General features: G+C 32.5%; 2 protein-coding genes across 2 annotated transcripts; one reads left to right on the forward strand and one right to left on the reverse strand.

Annotated features, from left to right (window-relative positions):
• Positions 1 to 13,513: 13,513 nt before the first annotated feature.
• LOC104111940 (thioredoxin-like protein CDSP32, chloroplastic) lies at positions 13,514 to 15,964 on the reverse strand. The gene is made up of 2 exons (XM_009621758.4): positions 15,350 to 15,964; positions 13,514 to 14,178 (listed from the first exon to the last, which is right to left on the reverse strand). The coding sequence occupies exons 1-2, from the start codon at positions 15,773 to 15,775 to the stop codon at positions 13,717 to 13,719; spliced, it is 888 nt and encodes a 295-aa protein (XP_009620053.1). The 5' UTR covers positions 15,776 to 15,964; the 3' UTR covers positions 13,514 to 13,716.
• Positions 15,965 to 19,563: 3,599 nt separating this feature from the next.
• Positions 19,564 to 26,729, forward strand: LOC104111941 (uncharacterized). Its single transcript, XM_009621759.4, has 15 exons — positions 19,564 to 19,838; positions 19,938 to 20,175; positions 22,432 to 22,543; positions 23,913 to 24,025; positions 24,144 to 24,266; positions 24,814 to 25,004; positions 25,119 to 25,194; positions 25,301 to 25,387; positions 25,496 to 25,576; positions 25,678 to 25,710; positions 25,855 to 25,908; positions 25,989 to 26,030; positions 26,145 to 26,223; positions 26,316 to 26,386; positions 26,480 to 26,729. The coding sequence occupies exons 2-15, from the start codon at positions 20,011 to 20,013 to the stop codon at positions 26,567 to 26,569; spliced, it is 1,317 nt and encodes a 438-aa protein (XP_009620054.1). The 5' UTR covers positions 19,564 to 19,838; positions 19,938 to 20,010; the 3' UTR covers positions 26,570 to 26,729.
• The last annotated feature ends 77 nt before the right edge of the window (positions 26,730 to 26,806 follow it).

Here is a 26,806-nt window from a genome sequence, read left to right on the forward strand (position 1 = left end):
CTCTTTCTAAGTGATGGCTCAAAAAACGTAATTGAATCCGCATTCTGCAAGTCGTGACTTTCATCGTTTCTTTCATCCTTCCGTTGTTCTATGTCATTATCATAAATATCATTTGTTCCATCATCATCTTGATCTAACCCAACTTTAGACTCTTGTTCTTGATTTATTGTACGTGCTCTCTCTCGCCGGTGACAATCATATCAGTAAATAAAGCATCGTAACGAAATCATATCAACGAAAAGTTTTTGTTGCTAAATTTTTTATATTTAAAATTCTCCTGTAAAAAAGAATTTAAAATTACTCTAAGCAAACAAACGAAACTAACAATTAAAAGAGTTATGAAATAATTATAGAAAAGGGCAAGCAATGTACCTTAATATTTTGCTCCCACCAATCATCATCTGCAATAATTATTTATCTTGTGGGATCCCATCCTAAACTTGTTTCACCTCTCATCAACTGCTTAAAAAGAGTCCATTCCGCTTTCATGTGATCCCAATGATTTTTATTTATTTTTTAGTATATTGTAATCCCGTCTTCTTATTGAACTTATTTACTATATTGTTCCATCAATCTTTAGGCAAGTAAGTGTTTGGCCTATTTTCTTTTCTAACTTCTTGCTCACACAATTCAATGAATTTTATGTGTGCATATTCATCCCACTTAGCATTATATCGTCCAAAAGTATTTGTGGCTATAAACATACACATATAATAATATTTATGCACAACTCAAAATAATCAAAGTTCAAATGAACGTCTTCTTATTTTTGTATGTCACATAATTTTAAAGTATAAATAATATTCAATATTATAATGAGACCAACTGTCTTAAACTTCTAGTGACTAACAAAACAAGAGAAAGTATGTACATCGATGACTTAATAGATAGAAGTACAAAAGAAAATATTAAAAAAAAATACGAGAAAACATGTAAGAAATAGCGACGACTTAAAAATACATACGAGAAAACATGTAAGAAATAGTGATGATATGATGACCCAAAGTATCAGCTTTAAATTTGATAATTAATTCTGTGTTCTAATACCTCGAAAAGTACTATTTATCATTCTTCGACTCGCGTGCGCAGCCTTATAATTTTTTAGATTAAATTCCGAAATTCATTTTCAAAATTAACAATGGGACCCACATCTCGAATTCCGGAAAAACTCGCGAATTTCGAGCACCCATTCCGATACGAGTTCAACCATATAAAAATTATCCAATTCCGAGTATGGAATCATGATATAAATGAGTATGGAATCATGAAATATAATCAATATAGGATAAGGAACACTTACCCCAATATTTTCTTGTGAAAATCGCCCAAACATCGCCTAAATCTGAGACTTAAAATTCAAAAATGAGTAAAAATGGCGACTTCCGAATTTATGGGCTTTGCCCAGTCATTTTCTCATTTGCGGACATTCCTGTCGCACCTGCGAGATCCGCTTCTGCACAAAATGGCCGCACCTGCGAAGACCCCCATGCCAGCCCAGTCCCGCTTTTACGTGATTTTGTGCGCATCTGCGGACACGTTTCTGCGAGAAGCTGTCTGCTTCTGCGATCGAAGCCCAGCCACACCTGGGCGCATATGCGATAGCAGGCTCGCTTCGGCGAGCTCGCACTTGCGGTCAAAAAATCCGTAGGTGCGATTACACGAGAAGGCCAAATTTCAGATTTTTTCTTAAGTCCAATTCTTGTTCCGATTTCGATTCGAATCACACTCGGGGTACTCAGGACCCCATCCGAATATATCAACAAATCCTGTAATATAATACGGACTTACTCGGGGTCTAATATCACGTCAAACAACGCTGAAATTATAATTCACACTCGGATTCGAACTTTTGAGTTTTAAACATTTCAATTTGCAAACCTCGTGCCAAAACATATTAAATAAATCTGGAATGACTTCAAATTTGGCACACAAGTCATAAATGATATAACAGAGCTATTCAAATTTTCAGAATCGGATTCCGGCCCCGATATCAAAAAGTCAACTCTGTGGTTAAACTTTTGAAAATCTTTAGCCTTAAAATTACTAGTTTCCGTTAGATGATCATAACTTGAGTTAGGGACCTCCAAATTAAATTTTGGACATACGCTCAAGTCCCAAATCACGATACGATCCTATCGGAACTATCAAAACACTGATTTGGGTTTGTTGACCAAAGTCAACTCAGTTGAGTTTTAAGCCTCTATTTCATATTTTAATCCATTTTTCACATAAAAACTTTCTGAAAAATTATACGGACTGCGCACGCGAGTCGAGGAATGATAAATAGTGCTTTTCGAAGTCTTATAACACATAATTAATTATCAAAATTTAAAGATGATACTTTGGATCATCATTTTCTCCACCTTTAAAACAAACGTTCGTCCACGAACTGAGTTAGAAAAAGTACCTGAGCTGAAGAAAAGGTATGGATATTTACTCTGTATGTCCGACTCGGATTCCTAGGTAAATGCTTCTACAAGCTAACCTCTCCATTGCACCCGAACTGAAGGATAACTCTTAGACCTTAACTGCCGGACTTGTCGGGCTAGAATAGCCACCGGCTCCTCCTCGTAAGTCAAATCATTTTCCAATTGGACTAAGCTTAAATCTAAAATATGGGACGGAGCACCATCATATTTCCGGAACATAGACACATGGAACACCGGATGAACCGCTGATAAACTAGGTGGTAATGCAAGCCTGTAGGCTACTTCATCCACCCTTTCAAGAATTTCAAAGGGTCCAATATACCTAGGGCTCAACTTTCCCTTTTTTTCGAACCTCATTACACCTTTCATAGGTGAAACCCGGAGAAATATTCTCTCTCCAACCATGAATGCAATATCACAAACTTTACTATCGGCATAACTCTTTTGCCTAGACTAAGTTGTGCGAAGTAAATCTTAAATAACCTTGACCTTATCTAAGGTATCTTGTACCAAATCAGCCTCAAAAGACATGGCGGGCCTATAACCGGTCTATGCCGCAATAACTGGATGAACTACCCTAACTTGCGGGGCTGCTGGAGCGTGATTCTGGGGAGCCATATGCTCCGGAGCGGGAGTAGTGGGAGTTCGTGTTCCTCCCTCAGCCTGTGAGATGGCTGGTGCCACTAGAAATATACCATTATAGGTCACGCCCTCCATAAGACTCACCAAACGGACTAGAGCGTCCTGAAGTACTTGAATAGCTATGAATCCTTCCGGGACCTTAACTAGTCCAACTGGTACATTCTGAACTGGAACCTCCTTCTGAAGGTCCATCTGAGGTTCTACAACATGAGCTGCTGCTAGAGCTCTAGACTGAGCTCTACCTCTGCCTCTGCCTCGACCTTTAGCACGACCTCGGCCTCGACCTCTACCCCTGGCCATAGTTGCCACCGGGGGCTCTGGTCCCTGTCCATCGATAGATGTATTAAATGTCCTCACCATCTGCGAGAGAATAAAAGTAGAATGGTTCAATCATCGATGATAGAATAAAATCGCACGACAGAATAAGAAAGAAGTGATATTGTTCCTAAACTTCATAGCCTTTGAGAGATAAGTACAGACGTTTGCGTACCGATCATTCAGAGTCTACTAAGCTTTCTCGTGACTCGTGAGACCTATGTAACCTAGTGCTCTGATACCATCTATCACGACCCGAAATTCCCACCTTCAGGACCGTGACGGCGCCTAACATTTCACTTGATAGAAAAGCCAACGTTATAATAATATTATCCATTTTAAAATAATTTTTAAATTTATTAATAACAAAAAAATAAATACGGAAGTAAAGTTTGAAATATAGTGAATAATTCATAAAAATAACGGTGTCTAAATACCATCCCAGAATTAGTGTCACAAGTGCACGAGTTTCTGAAATAATACAAATAAAGGTCTGAATAAAAAAAAGTTGTCAAGAAACAAACGCACAACTAAAGTAAAGTAGACGGGGACTTTAGAACTGCGGACGCCGTGCAGCTATACCTCAAGTTTCCTCTGGTAGCTGAAATCCGAGCAAGTCTATGGTACGCCGCTGGAACCAACTCCGACATATGCACAAGAAGTACAGAGTATAGTATCAGTACAACCGACCCCATGTATTGGTAAGTGCCGAGCCTAACCTCGACTAAGTAGTGACGAGGCTAAGGCATGCCACTTACATTAACCTGTATGCAATAATAGTAATAACCACAATCATAAAATTAAATTGAGGTAACTCATTTCTAATAGTTGAGGCCAACTCAGCAGTCATAACCAATTAGTACTTCAATCAATTTCCGTTACAACGTGCAAACCGCTCCCACAATATATTCATTTTCAATCTTCCAATATATTTATTTTAATCAAGTATATATATAGACTTTTAAATAAGTCTGTTGCGACGTGCAATCTGATCCCCGGATATGGAATTTTTAATAAGTGGGATCCACTGTTGATTTTTAAAATGAATTTCGGATTTTAATCCGGAAAAGTAGTAAATTCATATGAAATTAATTCCTATGATTCGTATTGAGTATATCGAATTGTTTGTGAATAGATTTGACGCTTTTGGAGACAAATTCAAAAGGAAAAGCTGTTGTCGAATAATTTATTGGAATTTGCAAAGCGAGGTAAGTGTCGGGGTTAACCTTGACTTGAGGGAATAGAACCCTTAAATTATTTGTTATGTGAAATGCATGTGAACGACGTATAGGCGAGGTGACGAGTGTCTATACGTCGTCAAATTAATTGTTTGCATAATTATTTGAAAATCCTAAATTTGTTTTAATACACGAATTAATTGTTATGATAATTGTTTCTCTCCTATTCTTTGTCAAATATTAATTCTTGAATTCCTGCAATAATTGCTACATACTGATTTGATTTATGTGTCTTAATTGTTACTTGACATTTAGCATATTAAATATTAAACTGCTTATTTTCTTCACAATTTTCACACTTAATTGTTACTTTCCATTGTTTATTCATAAATAAATTATAATTATTGTGTGCCTTGATGCTTAATAGTTTCTCATTGGACGTGATATTTATTGGAGCAATTTTTATTATATTTATGAATTGTTAAAATATATTGGGGGAACGGTTTGCACGCCGCAAAGAAAATGAAAGTAAACATATCTATATTGGGGGATCGGATTGCACGCCGCAATAGACTTATTTAAACGTCTATATTGGAGGATCGGATTGCACGCCGCAACAGACTTATTTAAAAGTCTATATTGGGGGATCAGATTGCACAACACAACAAACTTATTAAAAAGTTCATATCGGGGGATCGGATTGCACGCCGCAACAGACTTATTTAAAAGTCTATATATATACTTGATTAAAATAAATATATTGGAGGATTGAAAATAAATATATTGTGGGAGCGGTTTGCACGCTGCAACAGAAATTCATTGAAGTAAAAATTGGTTATGACTGCTGAGTTGGCTTCAACTATTAGAAATGAGTTACCTGATTTAATTCTATTATTTTGGTTATTACTATTATTGCGTACATGTTAATGTAAGTGGCCTGCCTTAGCCTCGTCACTACTTCATCGAGGTTAGGCTAGACACTTATCAGTACATGGGGTCGGTTGTACTGATACTACACTCTGCACTTCTTGTGTAGATTTTGGAGTTGGTCCCAACGACGTACCATAGACTTGATCGGATTTCAGCTATCAGAGAAGACTTGAGGTATAGTTGCACAGCGTCCGCAGTTCTGAAGTCTCCGTCTACTTTACTTTAGTTGTGCGTTTGTTTTCAGACAACTTTATTTTATTCAGACCTTTATTTGTATTATTCTAGAAGTTCGTGCACTTATGATACCAATTCTGGGATGGTATTTAGACACCGTTATTTTTATGGATTATTCACTACATTTTAAACTTTACTTCCGCATTTGTTTCTTTGTTATTAATAAATTTAAAAATTATTTTAAAATGGATAATATTATTCTAACGTTGATTTGCCTAACAAGTGAAATGTTAGGTGTCATTACGATCCCGAAGGTGAGAATTTTGGGTCGTGACAGACGACTTTCGACGAGATAAGTACACAAGAAAGCATTCAAATTGTACCCCCAAAGAAATAAAAATAAATAAGAGAAAGCATTCAAATTAATCTTGTACAACACTCTTTTGTTTTTTATGCTACTATTTACCGCACCAAATCCACGTAAAAATATACAACTAAAAGAGTAGAAATCTCTTACTTGAGGCTAACATCACATAGGTATAACAATATGAAGAAGACAAGTGAGAGAGTGAAATTATACGAGGAGTTTTGTTTTAAAAGAAGTATTTTAGGGATAGAATAATAAATATTTTGGTCAAACTTAAAGTGCTTATAAGCTAAAATTTAATAAGTTGGGGGAAACAAATTTATAACTTTTGGCTTATAAGCACTTTTAATTTTACCAAAAGCGTAGATAAGCCAAAAAGTACTTATAAGCCAGTTTGACCAGCTTATAAGCTTAGCCAAACACCCTCTAAGTGTATTTTTCTCAAAAGTGCTTTTCAAAAAATTATTTTTGGGGAGAAACTATTTTTTTCTGCTTCTACTGAAAAGTACTTTTTTTTCTTTAAAAAGCTTGGTCAAACACTTAAAGTTTGAAAAAAAATACTTTTGACTTTGGAGAAGCTTGATCAAACTACAAACATTGAATGCCTCATACAAATATGATGTGTCATTTCATATGAGACACAGAATAATGTTTTCCTAATTCAATGGATTACTTTTTTATTCCACCTAGTACAAGTAAGCGTTAAGAAAAAAATTCAATTGAAATTGGAAAACCATCCGAAATTGAAGTTAAAAATAACTTGAAATATTTCGAATTGAAGTTCAAATATTTTTGAAAACTCGTAAGACAAATTTCAACTTGCAAAATACGTATAAAGTAAGATATTTAAAAGTGAAGTTGTTAAACTAACGGCCATTTTATACGTTCTGTTACTTGCCAAATATATTATCTGCTCATTTTTTCAAACAACTACTTTACAATAAGTAAATCAATTGGACAATTACGTCGATGCATTGTCCAACTAGAGTTATCAGGGGTCCGAAAGTAGCTCATATGGTGTCATAAATTGGGGAACATAAATAGCCTGATTTACAACTGGTAATTAAAAATTAGTCATAATTTTGAAAGAAATCGAAATTAATTATTTTTTTATGTAAAAATAAAATCTGAACAAAAATAATTTTAAAAATTCAAAAAATTCCAGCATAATATGTTGGAGATCGAATTTTTTTTACGTATAATGTGCTGGAATTTTATAATGTGGTAGAATTCTAACATAATATGCTGAAAGGTTATACACATGAGCTCCATAATCCAGCATATTATATGAGAATTTTTCATGTTTCAGCTAGAGTATTTTTCTCCAGATTTTATCTCACTATATTTCAATGACTTTGTAAATACTTATTATTTTTTAATTATTAATCCGAAAACTGACTAGCTAATGTTATTTTTATCGATAAATTAGACAATTCTCTTTCTGTTTTCCCTTCCCCTCCACTTAACAGTAATAAAAAAATATTAAAAAATAGAGTTATCAGACGCATGTGAACATTTGAATGGGAAAAAATCAAAAAATTATGTGGAATACTTAGTCGGATCTATATGAAAGGCAATATTTTAACTAATGATGCTCCTCTGATAAATTGTTGATTATATACTTCGTGCGGGTTTGAACTTTGATCATCGACATTGCAATACCAATGAGAACCAAAAAAGATTCTGGACATTAACTTTGGAGATTTTAAGCTAAACTTAACTTAAAGGGTGCCACACTTAATTCCTAAATATTATGGGCTATAAAATTTAAATATTAGAGTAATTATAAAAAATTAAGGGCTATAAAGTCAAAATTAGAATTTTAACAGACTTTTTTGCTAGTCTTACCTGTAACTATACCCGATACTTGGTTCTTGGCAGTACTCCCTCCGTTCACTTTTACTTGTCCATTATAGATTTTGTACATTCCTTAAAAATAATAAATGAAGTGTATAATTTATCATGATACTCATATTAATTGATACGTACATATTTTTAATGGTTATAAGAAAATGATTTGAAATAAGTAATTAATATTGTTGGTATAACATAAAAAAAAAATTGTCTTTTATTGATATGCGTAAAGTGGCAAGTAAAAGTAAAAAATCTATTTTTAAAATATTGGACAAGTAAAAATGAACGGAGAGAGTATTAAGTTTTCTTGGAAAAAAAGAAAGAAATGTATAAAAAATTAATAATAAATCGGTCCAATTTAATGACTCATACGAATAAATAAAATATATCTGATTCACAAGCTTTGATTTTCGAGATCAAAGTTTCAACTTTCAAAGTGTTGGATTATATATGAATATACTTGGGAAAATAATGTATAGTTAGTTGATTCTAGTCACGATAATACATATAAATATGTGAAAATCTTAAAATTAAATCTTGGTCAAAGGTTGATTTGAACAATGTTTTACTCATCAGTTTACAGAATCATAATTTCTGCCCGAAAGCAATTAAGTAATAATCAGATAATAAGGGAAAGACTCTTATTCAGTTGCCCAAACTTGGAAAATATTTGCCAAAATCTGATTTAATAATAAATCTTAAAACATTTCAACAATTTGGAACCACTATTCACTAAGGCAAAATCTGACTTTTTATCTGATTGACCTAAGGCAATTTTGAATCCCTTTGCGACTATCGAATCATTTTTTATAATAAGAGGTTATAACGATTTATATATCAATGTATTATTAATAATATATGGTATAATTTTTAGACTAAAAGAATACAACAAAATACCTAGTTCCAAATGGTCAAGAAAACTATGGAAATGAGTTGAAGCGGGTCAATAGGAGATCGAATCCTTAAAAACTTTGTACTAATAGTTTCGAGATCCCCTTTCTTTGCATCCCCAAAGTTTTCCCATAAAATTGGGATAAGATTCTATTCTTCTTCCTCCATTCCAAACATCGATAAATGCACAAGAAAAAGAAAGAGTTGCCACTTTGCCAGCTCTTACAGCGACGGACCCACAGTATCGGTTACGAGTTTAATAATTTTATTTAAATTATGTATTTGTCTTATATATATATATATATATTATTATTACTCAATAATTTTAAAAGATTAGAATTTTAAATCTATAAACCTGAAATCCTGATTCCGCCTATGTTTATATTTAACTATACTCCATCTTCTAGGTCAATGCCAGTGTTAAAAATACAGAGATAAGAGTTGTATCCAACTAATTAAACGTAAAAAATCAACAAAAATTAATTATATAATTAAAATACAAGGCAACAATTAAATTGTACTAGTAAGTTGGTAACTACTTCCACGTACGTTACATTAATTAAGGTTCCAATATTTTATATGCATCCTTTTCTTCTATATTACCCTCATAATTTATGTACAATTTTGTTTAATAGTTGCCATTAAGTAACATGCATATAAGGCTGGCAAGTGGATCGGTCCAGGTCCGTGGCCCATATGGGTAGTGGGCCTAAACGGGCTGAACCGTTTAAGACCGGGACCAGGGAAGGTGGGCCTGGCAAGTGGGCTGGTCCTTAGCCTGAGTCCCGCGAGACTGGACCGTTTGGGACCGGGACCAGACCGATCCTAGTGGGCCTAAACGGTCCCAAACGGTCCTAACGACCATAATTTTTTTTTTAAAAATGTCCGTTTAGGCATTTAAAATCTAGTCGTTTCCTCTGCCAAAATAGTCGTTGGCTATTTACAAAATAGTCATTTAACCCCAAACTTTTTATAATTACACATTTTTTCTATTTTCAACTATAAATACCCCCTCATTCTTTCATTTTTCTCACAAAATCATCAATCTCTCTTATATTATGATCCAAAAAAAGATCGTGAAGAATTGACAAAAATGATTACTGTTATGTGCTTACCCTATAGTTGATTTAACATCCTAAATTTTAATATTCAATATTTAATATCGAATATAGCTTTTATCTATCTATCTATCTATCTATATATATATATATATATATATATATATATATATATATATAATAACGCATTGCTTTGAATATCTCTTTACAATATTTTTGTCTTTAAATTTGAATTAAAAACTTTAGGTTGCAATTCTATAATATAATTTACAAGGAATTGCCTTAGATATTTTTATTACCATTTTTTTTTCTAACTTCTATAAAAAATTAAAAAAAATAGAAAGTATTCGTTGGGCTCACTTAGGCCCACTTAGTCCGGGACCATTAGTTCGTGGTCCCGGTCCTGGGCTGGTTCCAACAAGAAGCCCGCGAAGTTCGGGCCCTTTTAGGATCGTTTAATTTGAAATCGGGCTCACTTAGGACCGACCCACTTAGAACCAGCACACGAAGCTCATTTAGGATCGGGCCCGACTCACGTGACACCCTTGCATGCATAAGGATTTCTGCAGCTATTAGATTGTTATTTATCTGTTGATTTTTATAATATCTTTATGAGTGCCAACTTCATACTTTATGAACTTACAAAAAGTCACATAATTCTTACGATTATATATCAATCTTGGACTGCCAAAGGATTCCGCTGTCTGCAACTTTTAGTACTTTGTAAAGTCTTTTTTGTCTTATGCCCTTGCATGAAATCACGTGTATTTTTATGTTACTACGAGTAAATTTTTATTCACATGTATTTCTGCGCAGATATACTTTTATATACATGAAAGATAAAAGTAAAATATTTCGTATAAAAAAGAGTGAATTTGGACGTTTTTTCCAAGACTTTATATATATCAGATAAAACCTTAAATTGTTCAAATATCATCTTCATTGCTGAAACCAACTATCTACTCTACATTAAAGAGCAAGGGGATATATTTGAATTTATGGTCAAAATTCAATTATTGCTGCTTATTCAGCCCCTGGACAGAGACCGCGTAATTGCGGTTGCCACCAAACAACTTTGTAGATAGATGTGAAAATCCATATATCTTGCGTGTCTTCTTTAAACAGCTTATCTTTTATCCTTTTCTTGTAACCTATTTTCCTTAGTCGAATCATATCGGTCGACGACTTTTTGTTCCAATTGGAATAAAAAAACGTGGCCACAAGCATTAACGGGGTAAAATTTTCACTAACAAAATTCATCATCTATAAATTTTTTTTATATATATATATATATAAAACCTTATACATACATTGTTATTATTCGACAAAAAGATTCAAATTAACCGCTTCCGCTCCTGGCCACAAGGATCATAGAATCATAATATGAATATATACAAGAGTTCAACAAAATACACATGTAATACTAAATGGTAGTATTTCATTTACAACCTTAATTTGTTGCTCAAATTTTTCAAAGACGTCATATATAGTATCCATGTTAGATACCATTTAATTTTGAACGATTTGATGCAAGAAGTTAAAGTCGAAATTTTTGAAAAATTCGAGCAACATAATTACAACCTGATTTGTGAACTAAATATAAACTAAAATGAATCAAGAACAACAAATTAAAGAAAGAGAATTATACAAACGTATAGTATGTGACCTTATTTTTTCATCAATTGGAGAGGATTTGGTTTGGTCATGGTTCTCCTTTTCCATAAATTAATTTCCTTCTTTGGCTCCAAAGGAAAATTTGGTCTATCTCTACTACCTATTAATATTGGAGCTGAAAATGGAATAATTACCTCTTCTTCTTCATCTTCATCTTCATCACAATAATCTGATCTGTCATCATCTGAATAACATTTCCTATGATCTTCTGGTGTAATTTGCACATTTTTCCAATCAAAATTTGACAAACTACTTTCACGACCACTAGCAAATTTTTTCATTTGACTCAAATTACAAGGTACTCTATTTGGAATATCACTAGAAATATTATTATCAGCTGAATTACAAGCATCAGATTTTCTTCCCCCTCTTTGAAAAATATTCCGAAAACTGGATCTTGATTTCTTCTTATTACTTTCAGCTAAAGAAGAAACTGAATTTTTCTCCACTGGCTTTGTTGTTTTGACCATTTTCTTCTTCCTTTGTTTGATTTGACCAATGCATGAAACTTTTGGTGAAGTTGGTTCTTGAGTTATTTCATTATTTGATTTTCTTGATCTGGCTTCTACTGGGATTAAAATAGGACCAGAAAATCCCTTGTGATTATGAAGATGAGATAATCTTTTTTCTCTACCTGGACTAAATGGATGGTTTTGGAATATAACAGCAGCAGCTGCTGCTTTTGGCAATAATTTCAAGATCATGTTTTTCTTTGACTTGGCTGGTTTCTCCATCCAAAATTTAGAGCTCTCTTCTGTTGGTGTAGATAAAAAATCTGTTTTTGGTTTAAATGATTAAATTTGTCATCTTTAGGCTATATTTATATGTGTGTGTTTTGGGGGTAGGGTGGGAATTGGGATAGAGGATTGGTACAAAGAAAGAAGATAGATTAGGGTAAGGATTATTGACTTTGTCATGACTGGTGAAAAGACTCAGAAAGAGAGGGCTTAATAAGGAAAATGTCTAAAGAGTCAAAAACAGATAAAGTCGACTGGGCAAAACAACTGGCCAAATCTGAGTAATTAAATATGGAGGTTTTTTTTTTGTTGTCATAATGTCCGATATTTGTATTGGAGCACGACTATATTCGGATTCGCGTCGTATAGGGCTCCATTCGATAAAAGCGCTCCCTAACAAGAATTTTTTCATACCCAGAATTCGAACCCGAGATATGTGGTTAAGGAAAGAACAATCACATCCACTGCATCACATCCTTTGATGGTAATTAAATAAGGAGTTTTACTTATGTAAACAGATAGTGTAATATTTTGTAATATGAAGTTAATCGAAATATTTATCAGTAACTCTTTCAAAAAAAAGTAAGATTTATAATTTTGGATAGAAGACAGTTTATTTGTTACAATAGGTAATAGGTAACTGGGACCTGATATACCAGTTTAAATAAGATAAGATAAAAATAATTTTATTTTGACGAATATTTTCGTCATACGAAAACCAAAGCAATTAAAAGTTCAAAAACTATATTCAATATTCAAATACTACGTGGTGTGAAACGACGTGCTAAATCAATTTGCCGACATATTAGGAGTTGTGTCCAACACAAGTTGCCATTGCTATTCAATTAATTGACCTGTTAAACTTTTTCTCTTAACAACTATACTTCGCTTTCTTTTTATCTTTCTTTTGCTTTTTTTTTCTGTGGTGGTTAGATATAAGTAGGGTGTCAAACAAAAACAAAAACGATGGAGTCGGCTATATATTTTCTAGCTTATGCTTTCTTAAATATAACTAACCTCATTTGATTTAAGATTGAAGCTACCTAATTGATTAATTATTTGATGGGATAGAAGGGAGATAATGAATAATCAAAACCTCATTTGCCATATTATTGATGGACAAAGAGGCCAAAATTGAGCTACACGTTGCTACAACCCTACTATATTAGTTCTTGGCTCAAACGAATTTTCGTTTCGAAATTATTTCAAACTAAATTATTCAGCTTGAAATGCCTTCTCCAAAAACAAATTAAGGCTAACTGGCTAACTAAGAATTAAGATACTCATTATAATCACTTTCAAAATCAATAATCCCAGCAACATATTTCACAATTAAACATACCAAACTTAAATCTCAACCAATCAAAGTTGGTTTTTTTTGTATGACAAACACTTAACTAGTCCATAATCATTTGACAAACTTAAATGTCCCAATTAAGTATAATCAAAACATTTTTCTCAATAATTTTAATAAGTAACCCTTACTCCTTGGTATCTAAGAATTTCTCCAATAAGTTCTCCTTTCCCAGATCCAACATATCTTCCACAAATCTCCCCTTCTCTTATAAACAAAAACGTTGGCACTTCAACTACTTCCATATCCTTCAAAAATTGCATGCAACTCTCATTCTCATCACCGTTCATTCTTGCAAATACAACTGTATCAGCCATTTGCCTTGATAGCTTAATCACCGTTGGATAAACTTTAACACATGGCCCACAGTGTTTCAATCCCACATCAAGAACTATTAGTTTTTGATCAATTTTGTGGTCTTGAATTAGTTTTTCTACGTCTTCTCTACTGTGGAGTTGTACCACTTCAGAATGGTTGTCGCCGTAGTAGAGTACGTCTCCGACTAGTTGATCTGGACCTATTCCTTCTTCCTCGTGGATCTTTTCCATGCTTTTGTAAAAGTTGAAATGTGGTACCTGTTGGGAAAAAACGAGCTTACATTAGCTAAATTATTTTATTTACTATAGTATATAATAACTGTTTCGAGTTTGATGGTACTTGAAAAACAAGAGCTTAACTAAAAGTTTGATACATAATCATTGGATTGCGCATGAGGCGGAACCAGGATTTGAAGTTTATTGGTTCTGAATTTACCACGGAACTCATAACTTGTCTTTATTCTACATTCGTTGTTCATTCTTTTCTTTACGAAGAAACTTTTAAATTTATAATCTTTTGTAAAGTTTCTAAGAGCATTTTAGTCATTTTAACAGAAGAATAATTTATCAGTATTTTTCTACCAAACACATCAACTGCTTATTATTACTTATTAGTTTCAGCACGCTTATTCAAACACGTAATTGCTTATTTGAAAAATCAGTTTTAACACTTCAAGTTTATCAGCTATTTATAATCAGTTAATCCAAACGGTCTCTAAATCACTTTCGGAGTGAGACTTAGTGTGTTATCAAAGTGTCGAAAAAAATACAATGTGTTCTCGCTACAATTTCAAATTTTCTAGCTCATAATTAAAAATGATAATGTGTTCTCGCTAAAATGTAAAAGAATGAACCTATTAATTTTAAATCTTAGATCCAACTCTAATAGCAAGGAGACCTAGTCATACTTAGTTCAATATGGCTCAAATTAAACAGTACACCAATCTTTATCCTTGTGATATTTATGTATTTTGTATTTTATTACTCCATTCGTCCCATGATATTAATTTCTTATTACTATATCCAAAATGATTGACAGAATTCTAATTTGAAAATAATTTAACTTTAAATTTTTTATTTATATTTAATTAGACACTTTTATAGCTATACAAATATTTTGACATATTTAAAATCACATAATTCAAAAATATTTTTTCTTTCTTCGACACTTTATCGAGGCAGGACGGAATATTATGTTTCATGTAGCGAGATCAGTCAGATCTCTCTATCTATCTATGACAACATACATATATAACAACACTTCACTGTAAAAGTCAAGCTTTTTCGAAATCAATTTTCATGTTATGTTATAATATAGGAGTATATATTCTCTGTAATAATATTTCGTTATAATATCCAAAAATATTCGGGACAAGCGAGACTGTTATAGAGCAGTTTGATTGTATTATGTTTAAACTTATAACCGTACCTTATCTATCTTTTCTCTGCGGCAGAGTTCCTTTGTCTTCTCCGTTTCATCACCAATCACTAGCAAGAAATCAACGTCGTTGCATGTCTTACTTAGGTTTACCATAAAAGGGTAAATATTTTTCGAACGTTCACTGTCTTTCCCTGCAAATTCCACCACAACTAGCCTATTTTTGGCTTTGCTAAGGGCTTCGTCTAATTCCTCCTTACTATTCACTTTTACCACTCTTTCATCTTTGTTTGCCTTTTTCTCTACACCTGATGCTGCTGTAGCCTTTGTAACTAATAAAGATCTTCTTGTTCTGAGGTTTGTGGACTTGTCGAATGATTGATTAGTAGGAAAATTGCAGTAAAATGAAGGGCTAATTTTGGTAATAGAAACAAGATCTGGAGATGGTTTGAGCAAAAAATTACTGAGGGTAGCCATATTGCAGTAAAATGAAGGGCTAATACTAGTAAAATTTTCAAGAACAAGAACGGAACACTGAGAAAGAAGGAAGTAGAAAATTGGAGAAAAAGAAGGAAAAAGGAAATCCAAGTTAAGATGAGGCTGACCCTATTGGAGATCTATAAACATATCCACTTGATAGGTTTTGGTTGCATTTCAACCACATATAGAAAGAGGAGATCAAGTTATCAACCACTTTGTCTAGATTTTTTGTTGTTTGTTTTGTCTTTAAGTGTAATATTCTTTAACATCTATTTCTTTTGATTTCCTATGGGTGTACGATATTTTTATTGGTGAAAATTAAATTTGAATTTGTTCCGGAAAATCCTACATTGAGGGTAAAACGTTTCTTAACTAAGGTGATTGTATATGCAAAATTCGAATCCAAAGTTTTTAGTTAATGATGAAGGAGTATTTTATCACTCCCCACAACTTTGTTGTTGATATTCTTTGGCATCTTAAAATATGATGAAAAGAGACTTGATTGGTAATTGGACTTATTTAAAGATTTTTATTGGTTTATGTACACTTTTCTTACATAGATAAATTTGTTATATGTGGTCTGTGGACAATCTAATTGATATTTTCAGTTACAGGATAACAAAGCAATCGCTTCGTTTCAATTTTATATAATCTTAGTTTGACGTGACATTTATTTTTTTGAGTTAAAATGTAAAATTGATTGATATTTTGTTGTCTTAAGTAATAGGAATTGATAAAAGAATTTAAGAAAAATGCACAATCTTTTGAACCAAATCCATGATGGATTAGTATTAGGAAAAATGACACTGTATAATCGCTATATATATATATATATATATATATATATATATATATATATATATATATATATATATATATATATATATATATATATATTTCTTTTGTATGTTATATATAAATTTTATATTTTTTTTATCTACCGAATTGTAAATAGTTTCGGTTCGTGGCAAAAAAAAAAGTGAAATTAGTAGAATGGTCTGGGTAAGAAGTCCAAACTCCAAAGCATTACTGGGTAGAATGGACTGGGTAAGAAGCCCAAAGGCATTTAACCCTAATAGCAGAACCTTTTTACACAAATAGCCAGTCATATTAATTATTTACTTTTTCTAGTCATATACATAGATTGTACATTGATTATACACAATCATACATATGTAATATATAAATTATACATATATTATACATTCACATGATATTTTTAGCTTAAGTGCTAGGGTGGACGGCTATTTGGGTTAATTCTTCAATTTTATTTACAGAGCCCAAAAGCCAGCCTTATTGGATCTCTCACTGAGTGGAACTTTGAATTAGCCCACATAAAACTATTGTCTTGGCCCATCAAATGAGTGGGTCTGTTCTGAAATTTGACTTGTGGACCGTGACTATTTTTATATTCTTATATCTCGGAATTTTAATGAACAAAATAATTCGGTATCTGTGATGATAGAATGTAATAATACCAAAGAAATATAGTTAAAAATGCGCCCAAGTTAATTCAAATATAGACATTGTTGTGCATTGAGCTTTTAACTTTTACTATGTTTCATGGTTTTGCATGAACTTGAAAGGTACACATCATTTCAAACGTTGCTCTTTCATTTCTCTGACTTATATGACTCCTCCTATATATTAATGTGCTATTATATGCCCTCTTGAACCAAATTTCAACCACTTTTACACTTTCCCTGTTTTTATTAACTCTGTTGGTAACTTGCTTCATTTTCTTTTGTTTGAATGAATAAGGTCACCGGCAATAAGTAGTTTGACATACAAACATTAAGACATGCAATGCGAATTTCCCACAATACCAATATTCCTACTAGTTTTTACTTGTCCGTGCTGAGCACGAGCACAATATGTATTTGCCCGTACTGAGTACGGACACAATATGTACTTGCCCGTGCTCAGCAGGGCACCAATATGTGGGGCTTATAGGTGCGAAGGGAAGTCATACAAAGAGGGAGCAAGAACAAAATTATAGGACATAAGTTCCATAAGATGTTAGTATATGATACCAATACATAATACTGAATCTCTTCTTTATCTACTACATCCTAATAATGGAAAATTAATAGCCTAAAACAGAAAACAAAATCATGTTTACTTCCACTCTGTGCAAAAGTTCAAGAATCTAAAAAGCGGTTTTATCAATCTAATTGTTCAACCTCTAATCTTGATTTCTAACTCATATTATTGGACTAATTAATTAAAAGTAGACTTTTGAAGTGGTTGGAACGTAACATTTTCGAGCTACATATGTATTATTTAATTTCCCTACTCTAACTAGTAATGAACTAGTGAGTTTACCATATTAATGCAAAAGATTAGTTCAAGAAAAGAACAAGTTTAACTACAAATCTCTTAACCGAAAGTTACTTGCTATTAAAAACCTAATTAATTACCTTCTAGTGTACGTAAAGAAATTAATAGGACCAAAGTTAAAAAGAAAAAAGACAAAAGAAAATGACCAAAAGAGGGGACCCCACCAAAGTGTGAGTTGCTCATCCTCTTAGCTTGTACGCCTTAAAGCGTAAGCCACATGATAATAGGACCTTATGATTTAGCAAGTTTTCCCCCCCTCATTTTTCTAAATTTTAAATAGCAGAGTTACTGATATAAAAAAAAACTCGAAGGTATTAGAAATTTGATATGAAAAGAAAGAAAAACTCACAAATAGAAGAAGGTTTGAGGGATAATATTTTTATTATATCTCAAAAGATTGATTGCTAAACTTTTGTAGATAGTAGACGATGATCTTTCGGAATACAAACCCTTCGTTTCAATTTAGATGGGCTAGTTTGAAACAGGCTATCGCAGAAATGTAGGGTAAGAATGCGTACAATAGACCTCGTAGTCTAGTCCTTTCCCGAACCCCGCACATAGCGGGAGCTTAGTGCACCGGACTGCCCTTTTTAGTTTTATTCGGTATAGAGTTTAAGGGGGGAAAAGAAGACTTTTCAAACTTGTGATCTTAAAAGATTAAGGGGTAAAAGTTTTGTGAGGTCATGACATTTGTGTAGTTATAAAAACTTCTCATTAAGGATAAAATAGGTAAAATGAAAAGTTTAAAGTTTGAATTATTTCAATTGTAAAAATGTGTCATTCTTTTTGGAACGAACCAATAAGGAAAGTGTGTCATCTAAATTGAAACAAATAAATGTATAATTTGAAGAAAAACAATGTACTTATATAGAAAACGTTAACAATTTATTTTTTGTTGAAATTATAGCTATTCAGATAGATCTCTGATCTTTTAAAAACCGACATTTCCATTATTAATATTAATGTTGTTGTTATTATTAGTATAAAAATAAATATGTGGAATCATTTTAATTTTAAGTCTTTGTTGAAGCATAGCTGAAATATGGCTTTACAACACCATTTGTAGGATCATCTTTAAACAGTCCCAAGCGACAAGTAATTACTCCTGAAGTCTTCTTATTATATCACGTTTTAATATATACAAACCATACAACATAAATAACATATAACATTAACAATTATCACACTTTAGTCTCAAATAAATTGGAACCGAAAATATACATCCTCACTAAAAATAGCGTGTACCAAAAAATAATAATCGAAATACACACAAACTGTTCCAAACACGAGTACAATTATATGTAGTGAGCTTTTAACTTTGATATTTCATGGTTTTGCATGAACTTGCAAGCTACGCATCATTTCAACGTCGCACTTTCATTACTCTTTTGACTTAAATGAATCCTCTTGTATATTTAGTGTACCATTATATGTCCCCCTTGAACCAAATTACAACCACTTTTCTTTTTCCCTGTTTTTACTTGCTTATCATTTAGTTGGTAACTTCCTTCATTTTCTTTTCCTCAGACGGTATAAATATTTACGGAAAGCACTAGTTTTCTCTAAGATAATTTATCATGCAAAAAAGAAAAAGATCATTCACAAGATTAAAGTCATAAACTCAAAGGAGACAGAGAGAAACAAATTTTCTACATTGAAGTACTATATCAGCTTCTTTCTCTGCTTTTGAGATCCTTCTTATGTCCTTTCAAGATTTTGGGTTAGTTGTTTTTTTCCTCTTTAACCTCTTTTCTTATGTCATTTCATGACTTGGTATTATCTTACAACTTTTTCTCTTTTCTGTTTTGTTTAAATTCAGTGCTTTTGAAGCTGTGAAAGAGAAGCTAAACTAGAAAACAGAGAAGTGATTAGTAAGGTGAAACAAGAAAGCAATGGAGAAATTTTCTGGGCTTAGCCATCTATTTATGACAGTATTTCTGAGTTGCTTCTCCACATTTATGGTAATTCCACCTATGACTGATATCACTTTATCAGCCATTTGTCCAGGCAAAGATGAATGCTCCCTTGCTATTTACCTCACCGGAATTCAACAAGCGGTAACATTTCCTCCTCCATTACTGTAACATATGTCGATCCGATCCTTCGTTTTGGTTAACTGTTTGTGACTTGTCGGGATGGTTAGTGTTGTGTATGAACATTTTGAAACTTTCAAATATAGTTATGTCGCGATCACGTAAGCCGTTCCATGGTCACAACATTACTTACACGGGGAATTCCTCAATTCTTTAGTATTACGTACTATTTGAGAATGGTTAGAATTTCTCCATTTTTAATCAGAAGTTTGATATTTGAGTTACCAAAATAAAGAATCTTTTACTATGAAGTGTTTTCTCCTTTTGGTAGACTTATTCAGTTATTCTATACGAATCAAGATTAGCTTAACCAGTAATTTGAATATCCAATATCTAAAGGAAAAAAATGATTTTATCTCCTTTTCCTTTTTATCAACATTACTTTAGTTTTTTGAGTTGTAATTATATACAATACGTATAGCCATTTCAAGAAAAAGTGGAAAATTTTGCTTTTATCATCTATGTGACTCTAGTTATCTACTCTTTCTACTTTCTTCTTTACAGAGTAATGGCTTATTGCTTCCTTTTTCCCCCTCCTCTGTTATCCCATCAAAATGACATTTATTCATTGCTTATCTTACAATCAACTCTCATTGCTTTAGAGTCTCTTTTATGGATATTATCAACGTACTCGTGTCATTTGTGAATTGTCTAAGTTAATTAATTAACCCGTGATTATCTTTGAAGAAATATTTTTACTATCACTATATATATCTAAACATATTCAACTATGTGCTCTATCTTATTTTCCTGATTACCACTCTTATTTATTATGAATTCTTACTTTAAGATATTTTTCAGCTGACCTAATAGTATAAAAACTCTTTTAAACTACTGTAAATATATAAAAGTTAAACTCTAAATAAAATCTACTATTACAATAATAACCATAACAAGAATTTTTTATCACTTATAGTATTTTCTCACAATATTAACATATGTGCTCTAGTTTGATAAAAGAAATTATAAGCGATGTAAATTCTAATACATTCACAGGTTAAATTACTACATTATATTTTCTTGTAATTCCATTAGCCCCTATAGAATTAGTGAAAATGGCATGAAAATTAATGTTCATTAAGAAACTAAAATCAACAACTCGAATAAAACATGAAAAAAGTTCGGAGAAAAAAGAAAGAAAAAGAAAAAGAAAAAGTGGATGATTTTAATCGTTAGCTAGATAAAGAATCTTAGTAAGTACAGCACTAGTATATGTCTGTGTATGAATTTTTTAATCTCCACGCCTATGGTACGATAATAATCGATTGCATATTACATTTTTGGACCACTATTTATAGGAAGTTTCCTCTTCTAAGTCTTCTTCATTGGTTCTTTAAGAAACTTCCTTCACTGGCAAATGAATTATTACTTTTTTAACTTTTTTTATCTGATTTTTTAAGAGTTCGTCATTTGTCAGTGAACAGAAGTTTCATGTTATTATTTGTCCTACTTCCCTCTTAAGCTACCCTTTAAAGTACAATAAATACTTTTTTGTTTGTATTTTACTTCTTTCTTTCTTTTTTAACTTAGTAGTTTTTATTTGAAGCATACTCGCTCGACTGATCTAGATTTACGCTGGTAGGGCCATTATAGGGGTCAAAATGTTCAATACCAGGAAATTATATATTTTTAATACTCGAATTTAATCTCTTGTTAAGAGCGGAAGAATCTCAACCGAGGATCTAGATGCATTATATTGACGTGGGTTCCCGAGAACCTAGTAGCTTTTACCCTGACCATGTATATGCATCAAAAAATTCATTAAAAATCTTTAAATATTTTACTCTGAACTCAGTTATTAGCTTGAGATTGACGAAGGAACCCATAAAGTTCAAATTGTGGATCCGCCTTTATATATAGAGTAGTGACTTAACGGTTGTAGCTTCTTTTTGCGCTATCTAAATTTAGAAGTTTAATTGCGCCAATTTTTCGAATGGAAGTCTCGGAGCAACGGTAAAATTATCTCTGTGTGACTTATAGGTCACGAGTTGGAGCCGTGGAAGCAACCATTAATGTTTGTATTAGGGTAGGACTATCTACATCACACCCCTTGTGGTGCAGCCATTCCTCGGACCTTACATAAATACGAGATACTTTATGCACCGAACTGTCCTTTAATTCCGCCAATTTTTCATTTTGTTCCTCTCTGCTTCTTTTTTTATTTTATTTTTTGAAATTAAAAGTTTTTATGGTGTATTTTTGCGCATGACTATTTTGCAGATAGTAGGAATGGGATCACTAGTGATGATGCCAGTATTGGGGAATTTGTCAGACACCTATGGTAGAAAAATCATTCTAACTGTTCCCATGACCCTTTCCATCTTCCCTCTAGGTAATTTCTTTCTCCATTTTCATCATTTCTTTTTCTTTTCTTTTTTTCCTTTTCCACGTAACTTAATGGGATATTAAAGCAATTCCACATCTGATTTGATTGTGATTGACATTAGTGTAATTAGTATTTGAGAGAACTTTAAAAAAAAAAAAAATAGACGTCCAACTATACGTTTTAATCCATTCAGTTAAGTGGATTCTTTGGCCATTTGCCCATGGTGCGCAAAGTAATGGATAATATGAATGTGGATTTAAGTTATATATAATGATAATATAAAATAAAATTATACTATCAGTAAATGTTACTAATATCTAATAGCAAGCATGAAAGTTGAACTCAAAGAAAATTGAACACTGAAAACAATGAACAGACAAATTCCTAAAACATTATCCAAATGCCAAGTTAGAAAACTTAATTTGTTCTCTTTCTTAGCTATAACCTTTTTCTTTTTTTAAAAGTGTTTATCGAAAAAATCCATATCGAAAACCAAATTAACTTTTTTTTTAATCTACTTCATAGAAACTTAAAAAGGAAAGTTAAAGGTATTATAAAGCACGCATAAAATACTTTATTAAATTTGTTGCTTTCAATCTCTTTTTCTGAAACCTACAACAATTTAAACTTTGTTTTCATCACCTAAAAAGAGAGGACTGAAAGTGGAAACTGATATTGCTTTCACGTTCCTTCTCTTTTCCTCCACTCTACCCTTTCTTTCTTTAGTTTCTTTTCTTTTCCTTTTTCCCTTTATCAACACTTCTCGATGGTGGCAATTGATCAAACAAAATTTTCTTTCTTTGTTTATTTATGGGTTTTTTTCCTATAGAAAGATAGATGCCGCTATAAAACATATCATTTTATAGTATTATGGATCTTTTAAAATAGGAAATACAGTACAAAATGGATAAAACGAGTCCGCGATGATCAACAATTAATGCATTTTGTTTCAAATTTTACTTTGAGATATCCCTCCTAAAGAGGATATTTATGTACATAAAAGGAATTTTAATTGGTGCTTTACATCAGATTTTATTGAGTGTGACTCGTAATTAGTAGTATCATTTACCAAAGAATGACTCAGGTTATGAGATGATTGAATAACCGAAAGCAATTTACTTTGAATACATAGTTGACATTCGTAAAAATACATCTATGAATTATGAATTCAATCCACTTAAATTTCATTTTGGACGGAATAGATTTACTAATTCTTAAACATTTAATTATATCAAAGTAACAAAAAATTAACAACCTTGCTGATATAGGTTTGTTTAATGTGTTGGGATATGAATTTTTTAGTTAATAAATCGCAATAAAAATATTACACTACTGTCTTGAAAATCTGACGATTATTTTATTGAAATGGAAACAGTGATATTAGCGTACAGCAGGACAAAGTACTACTTCTACGCTTACTACGTCCTAAGAACTCTAATTGCCATGATTTGCGAAGGAAGCGTTCAGTGTCTTGCTCTTGCCTATGTGGTAATTTTCATACCTTAAATACATATACAGTGTTGGTTACAGGTTCACGTGAATCTAATAACTTTTGCTCAGACCCTATTGAAATCGTTGTACGAACCCATAAACTTTTATGTTTCAGGCCGACAATGTTCCAGAAAGTCGACGAGCCTCCGTTTTTGGTGTCCTCTCAGGGATTGCCTCTTCTGCTTTTGTTTGTGGAAATCTCTCTGCTCGCTTCCTCTCCACTGCTTCCACTTTCCAAGTACGAGACATATCTTCAATTATGATTTAAGTTAATTTTCAAGTTCTATATGTTGGTAGTAAAAAAAAAACTCGATTAAGTCACTTACTAAAGTAACTACAAGTAAATCTCTGTGAAAAAAAAATTGCTAAGTAATTTGACCTTCGTACTCAAAGCTTGCTACCTGTAGTGGAACGGAGGGAGTACGTAGCTTATTTTTTTAATTTACCATTTCATGCTTATTATGGGCTTATCCGACGTAGAGGTTATGTGTTCGTCTGAACTCATAACTTTCGCTCATACCCTGTTTTCTGCCTAAACAACAACAACAAACTCAGAGTGTTCGCACAAATCGGGTCTGAGGAGGGTGTTGTTTCCGGTAGACTCTCGGCTCATGAAAGATAAAAGGGAAGGGGCAAGCTTTCTGCCTAAAAAGTCATTAAATATGTACAAACAATAAATTTTGAACCCATTAAATTACATGGGATATGGTAGAATCGCGAATCTGAAGCCATAAAGTTCAAATCTTGAATCCGGCTCCGCTTATTATTGAAAATTATATGTGTAGGTTGCTGCAGCAATGGCAGTGATAGCTTTAGTATACATGAAGATGTTCCTTCCTGACTCAATAATGAAAGGTAACATTTGTTCAAAAGAAACAGAGACCATTTGTCTTTTGGAAAATGCTCCCAAGAAAGGCATCCAATTTTTCAAGACATTGCCTTCTTTCAGCGATATGCTCTGCTTATTAAAGACCAGGTTAGACTCGAACGTGCATATAATAAGATCACACTCATTCTGAATGTATCGACTTTAGACCCTATGATTGCATCCTATAAATACTTATATATAGGCATTTTGAATATATTGCAGCTCAACATTTTTACATGCAGCTGTTGTTTCATTCTTTGTTAATGTTGCACAAGTTGGACTTGAGGCTTCTTTACTTGTAAGTTTGATTTTTCAATGTCATATACAAGAAATTAGTTTATATTTCTATGTATTGGAGGACTTCAATGACAAGTAAATTTGGTTTTCATCAAAATCAAATGCAGTATTTTTTGAAGGCGCAATTTCATTTTAACAAAGATCAATTTGCTGATTTGTTGATAATTTCTGGTATAGCAGGATCCATATCACAGGTAAACTTGATTTTGGATCTTTTTTGTTTTATATGTTCATTGTTCAATTTTTTTCCTACTGTTCAATTGGTTTTTTATTTATTTTTGCTTTCTTTTGAACAATTGCAGTTACTTCTTATGCCCATATTAGCTCCTGCTTTTGGAGAAGAGAAACTGCTTTCTATTGGCCTCTTCTTCAGTTGTCTACATGTACAAAGCTAATTTTATATATTTTAATTGCATCTATTTTTCACTGTTTAAAGTACTTAGTAACCTCTTTGTACTGATGTTGTCTCCAAATTAAAATGCAGATGTTACTTTACAGCATTGCTTGGTCCTCTTGGGTAGTAACCTCACTTCTTTACTAGTCCATTTCATATGTTTTTACTTTCTTTTTTTTTCCTTTTCTCTTTATGTTATATTGATTTAATGCCTCATCCAATTTTCCAGATGATTAAGGATTTTGCTAATGTGCCAAATGTGTGCAGGTCCCTTATGCTACTGCTTTGATCTCTGTTTTCTCTATTTTCGCAATGCCATGTGTAAGTTAATTTCAATAATCCTTTTGCTGTTCATTAGTTTAAACATTAGAATTTTGATAAACCCTTTGTCTTAACTGCAGTTAAAGAGCATTGCATCTAAGCAAATTGGACCAAATGAGCAGGTACATTTTCAAGAATTGCTACAACTTGCTCACAATATGATATTACTATTATAAAAGGATTATTGTCTATTACCTTGCCCACAACCTGATTTTAGTATTATTTTCTCCTTTTAGGGAAAGGTTCAAGGATGCATCACAGGCATATGTTCATTTGCAAGTGTAGTTTCTCCTCTAATATTTAGCCCTTTAACAGGTAGCTAAACTAACCCCTTTTTCTGTCTATTATCTTGTATCATTTTCTCAGACCTAAGTTAACTTAATCTGAATCGTGGTGTTTTGGTCCAGCTTTATTCCTATCACAAAATGCACCCTTCCATTTCCCAGGATTCGGTATAGCCTGTGCTGCCTTTGCATCAGTAAGTACTTTAGCATTTTTTACATATCCTCTGTTGCAATTTCTCTTTAGTTCTAGTAAGATCTTGTATGTAATACGATCGATGATACTGCAGATGCTGGCCTTTATTCAGAGTCTCATGATAAGGCCAGATGATACTGTGATCAATTGCAGTCCAAACGATTCAGACTCAGGAGAGCCATAATTTTTGGAATTGGAGTACGAGGCTCTAAAGTCTAAATCAGGTTGTGTATAGGACTAAGAATCTATAGAAATGTATGATAATTAAAGTAGATGTTGAAGGTTCTTTTTATGTTATTTATTCTTAGAAGTGAATGCTATATGATGCACCACCATTTCCTTCATTTTGATGAAATCTTCCTAATACTAGTAAATATAAAAAATAGAGAACGCAACGCACAGTTAGAGCTACTAAATTACA

The sequence above is a fragment of the Nicotiana tomentosiformis genome, chromosome 4 (genome assembly GCF_000390325.3).
Source record: "Nicotiana tomentosiformis chromosome 4, ASM39032v3, whole genome shotgun sequence".
NCBI classification, from domain to species: domain Eukaryota; kingdom Viridiplantae; phylum Streptophyta; class Magnoliopsida; order Solanales; family Solanaceae; genus Nicotiana; species Nicotiana tomentosiformis.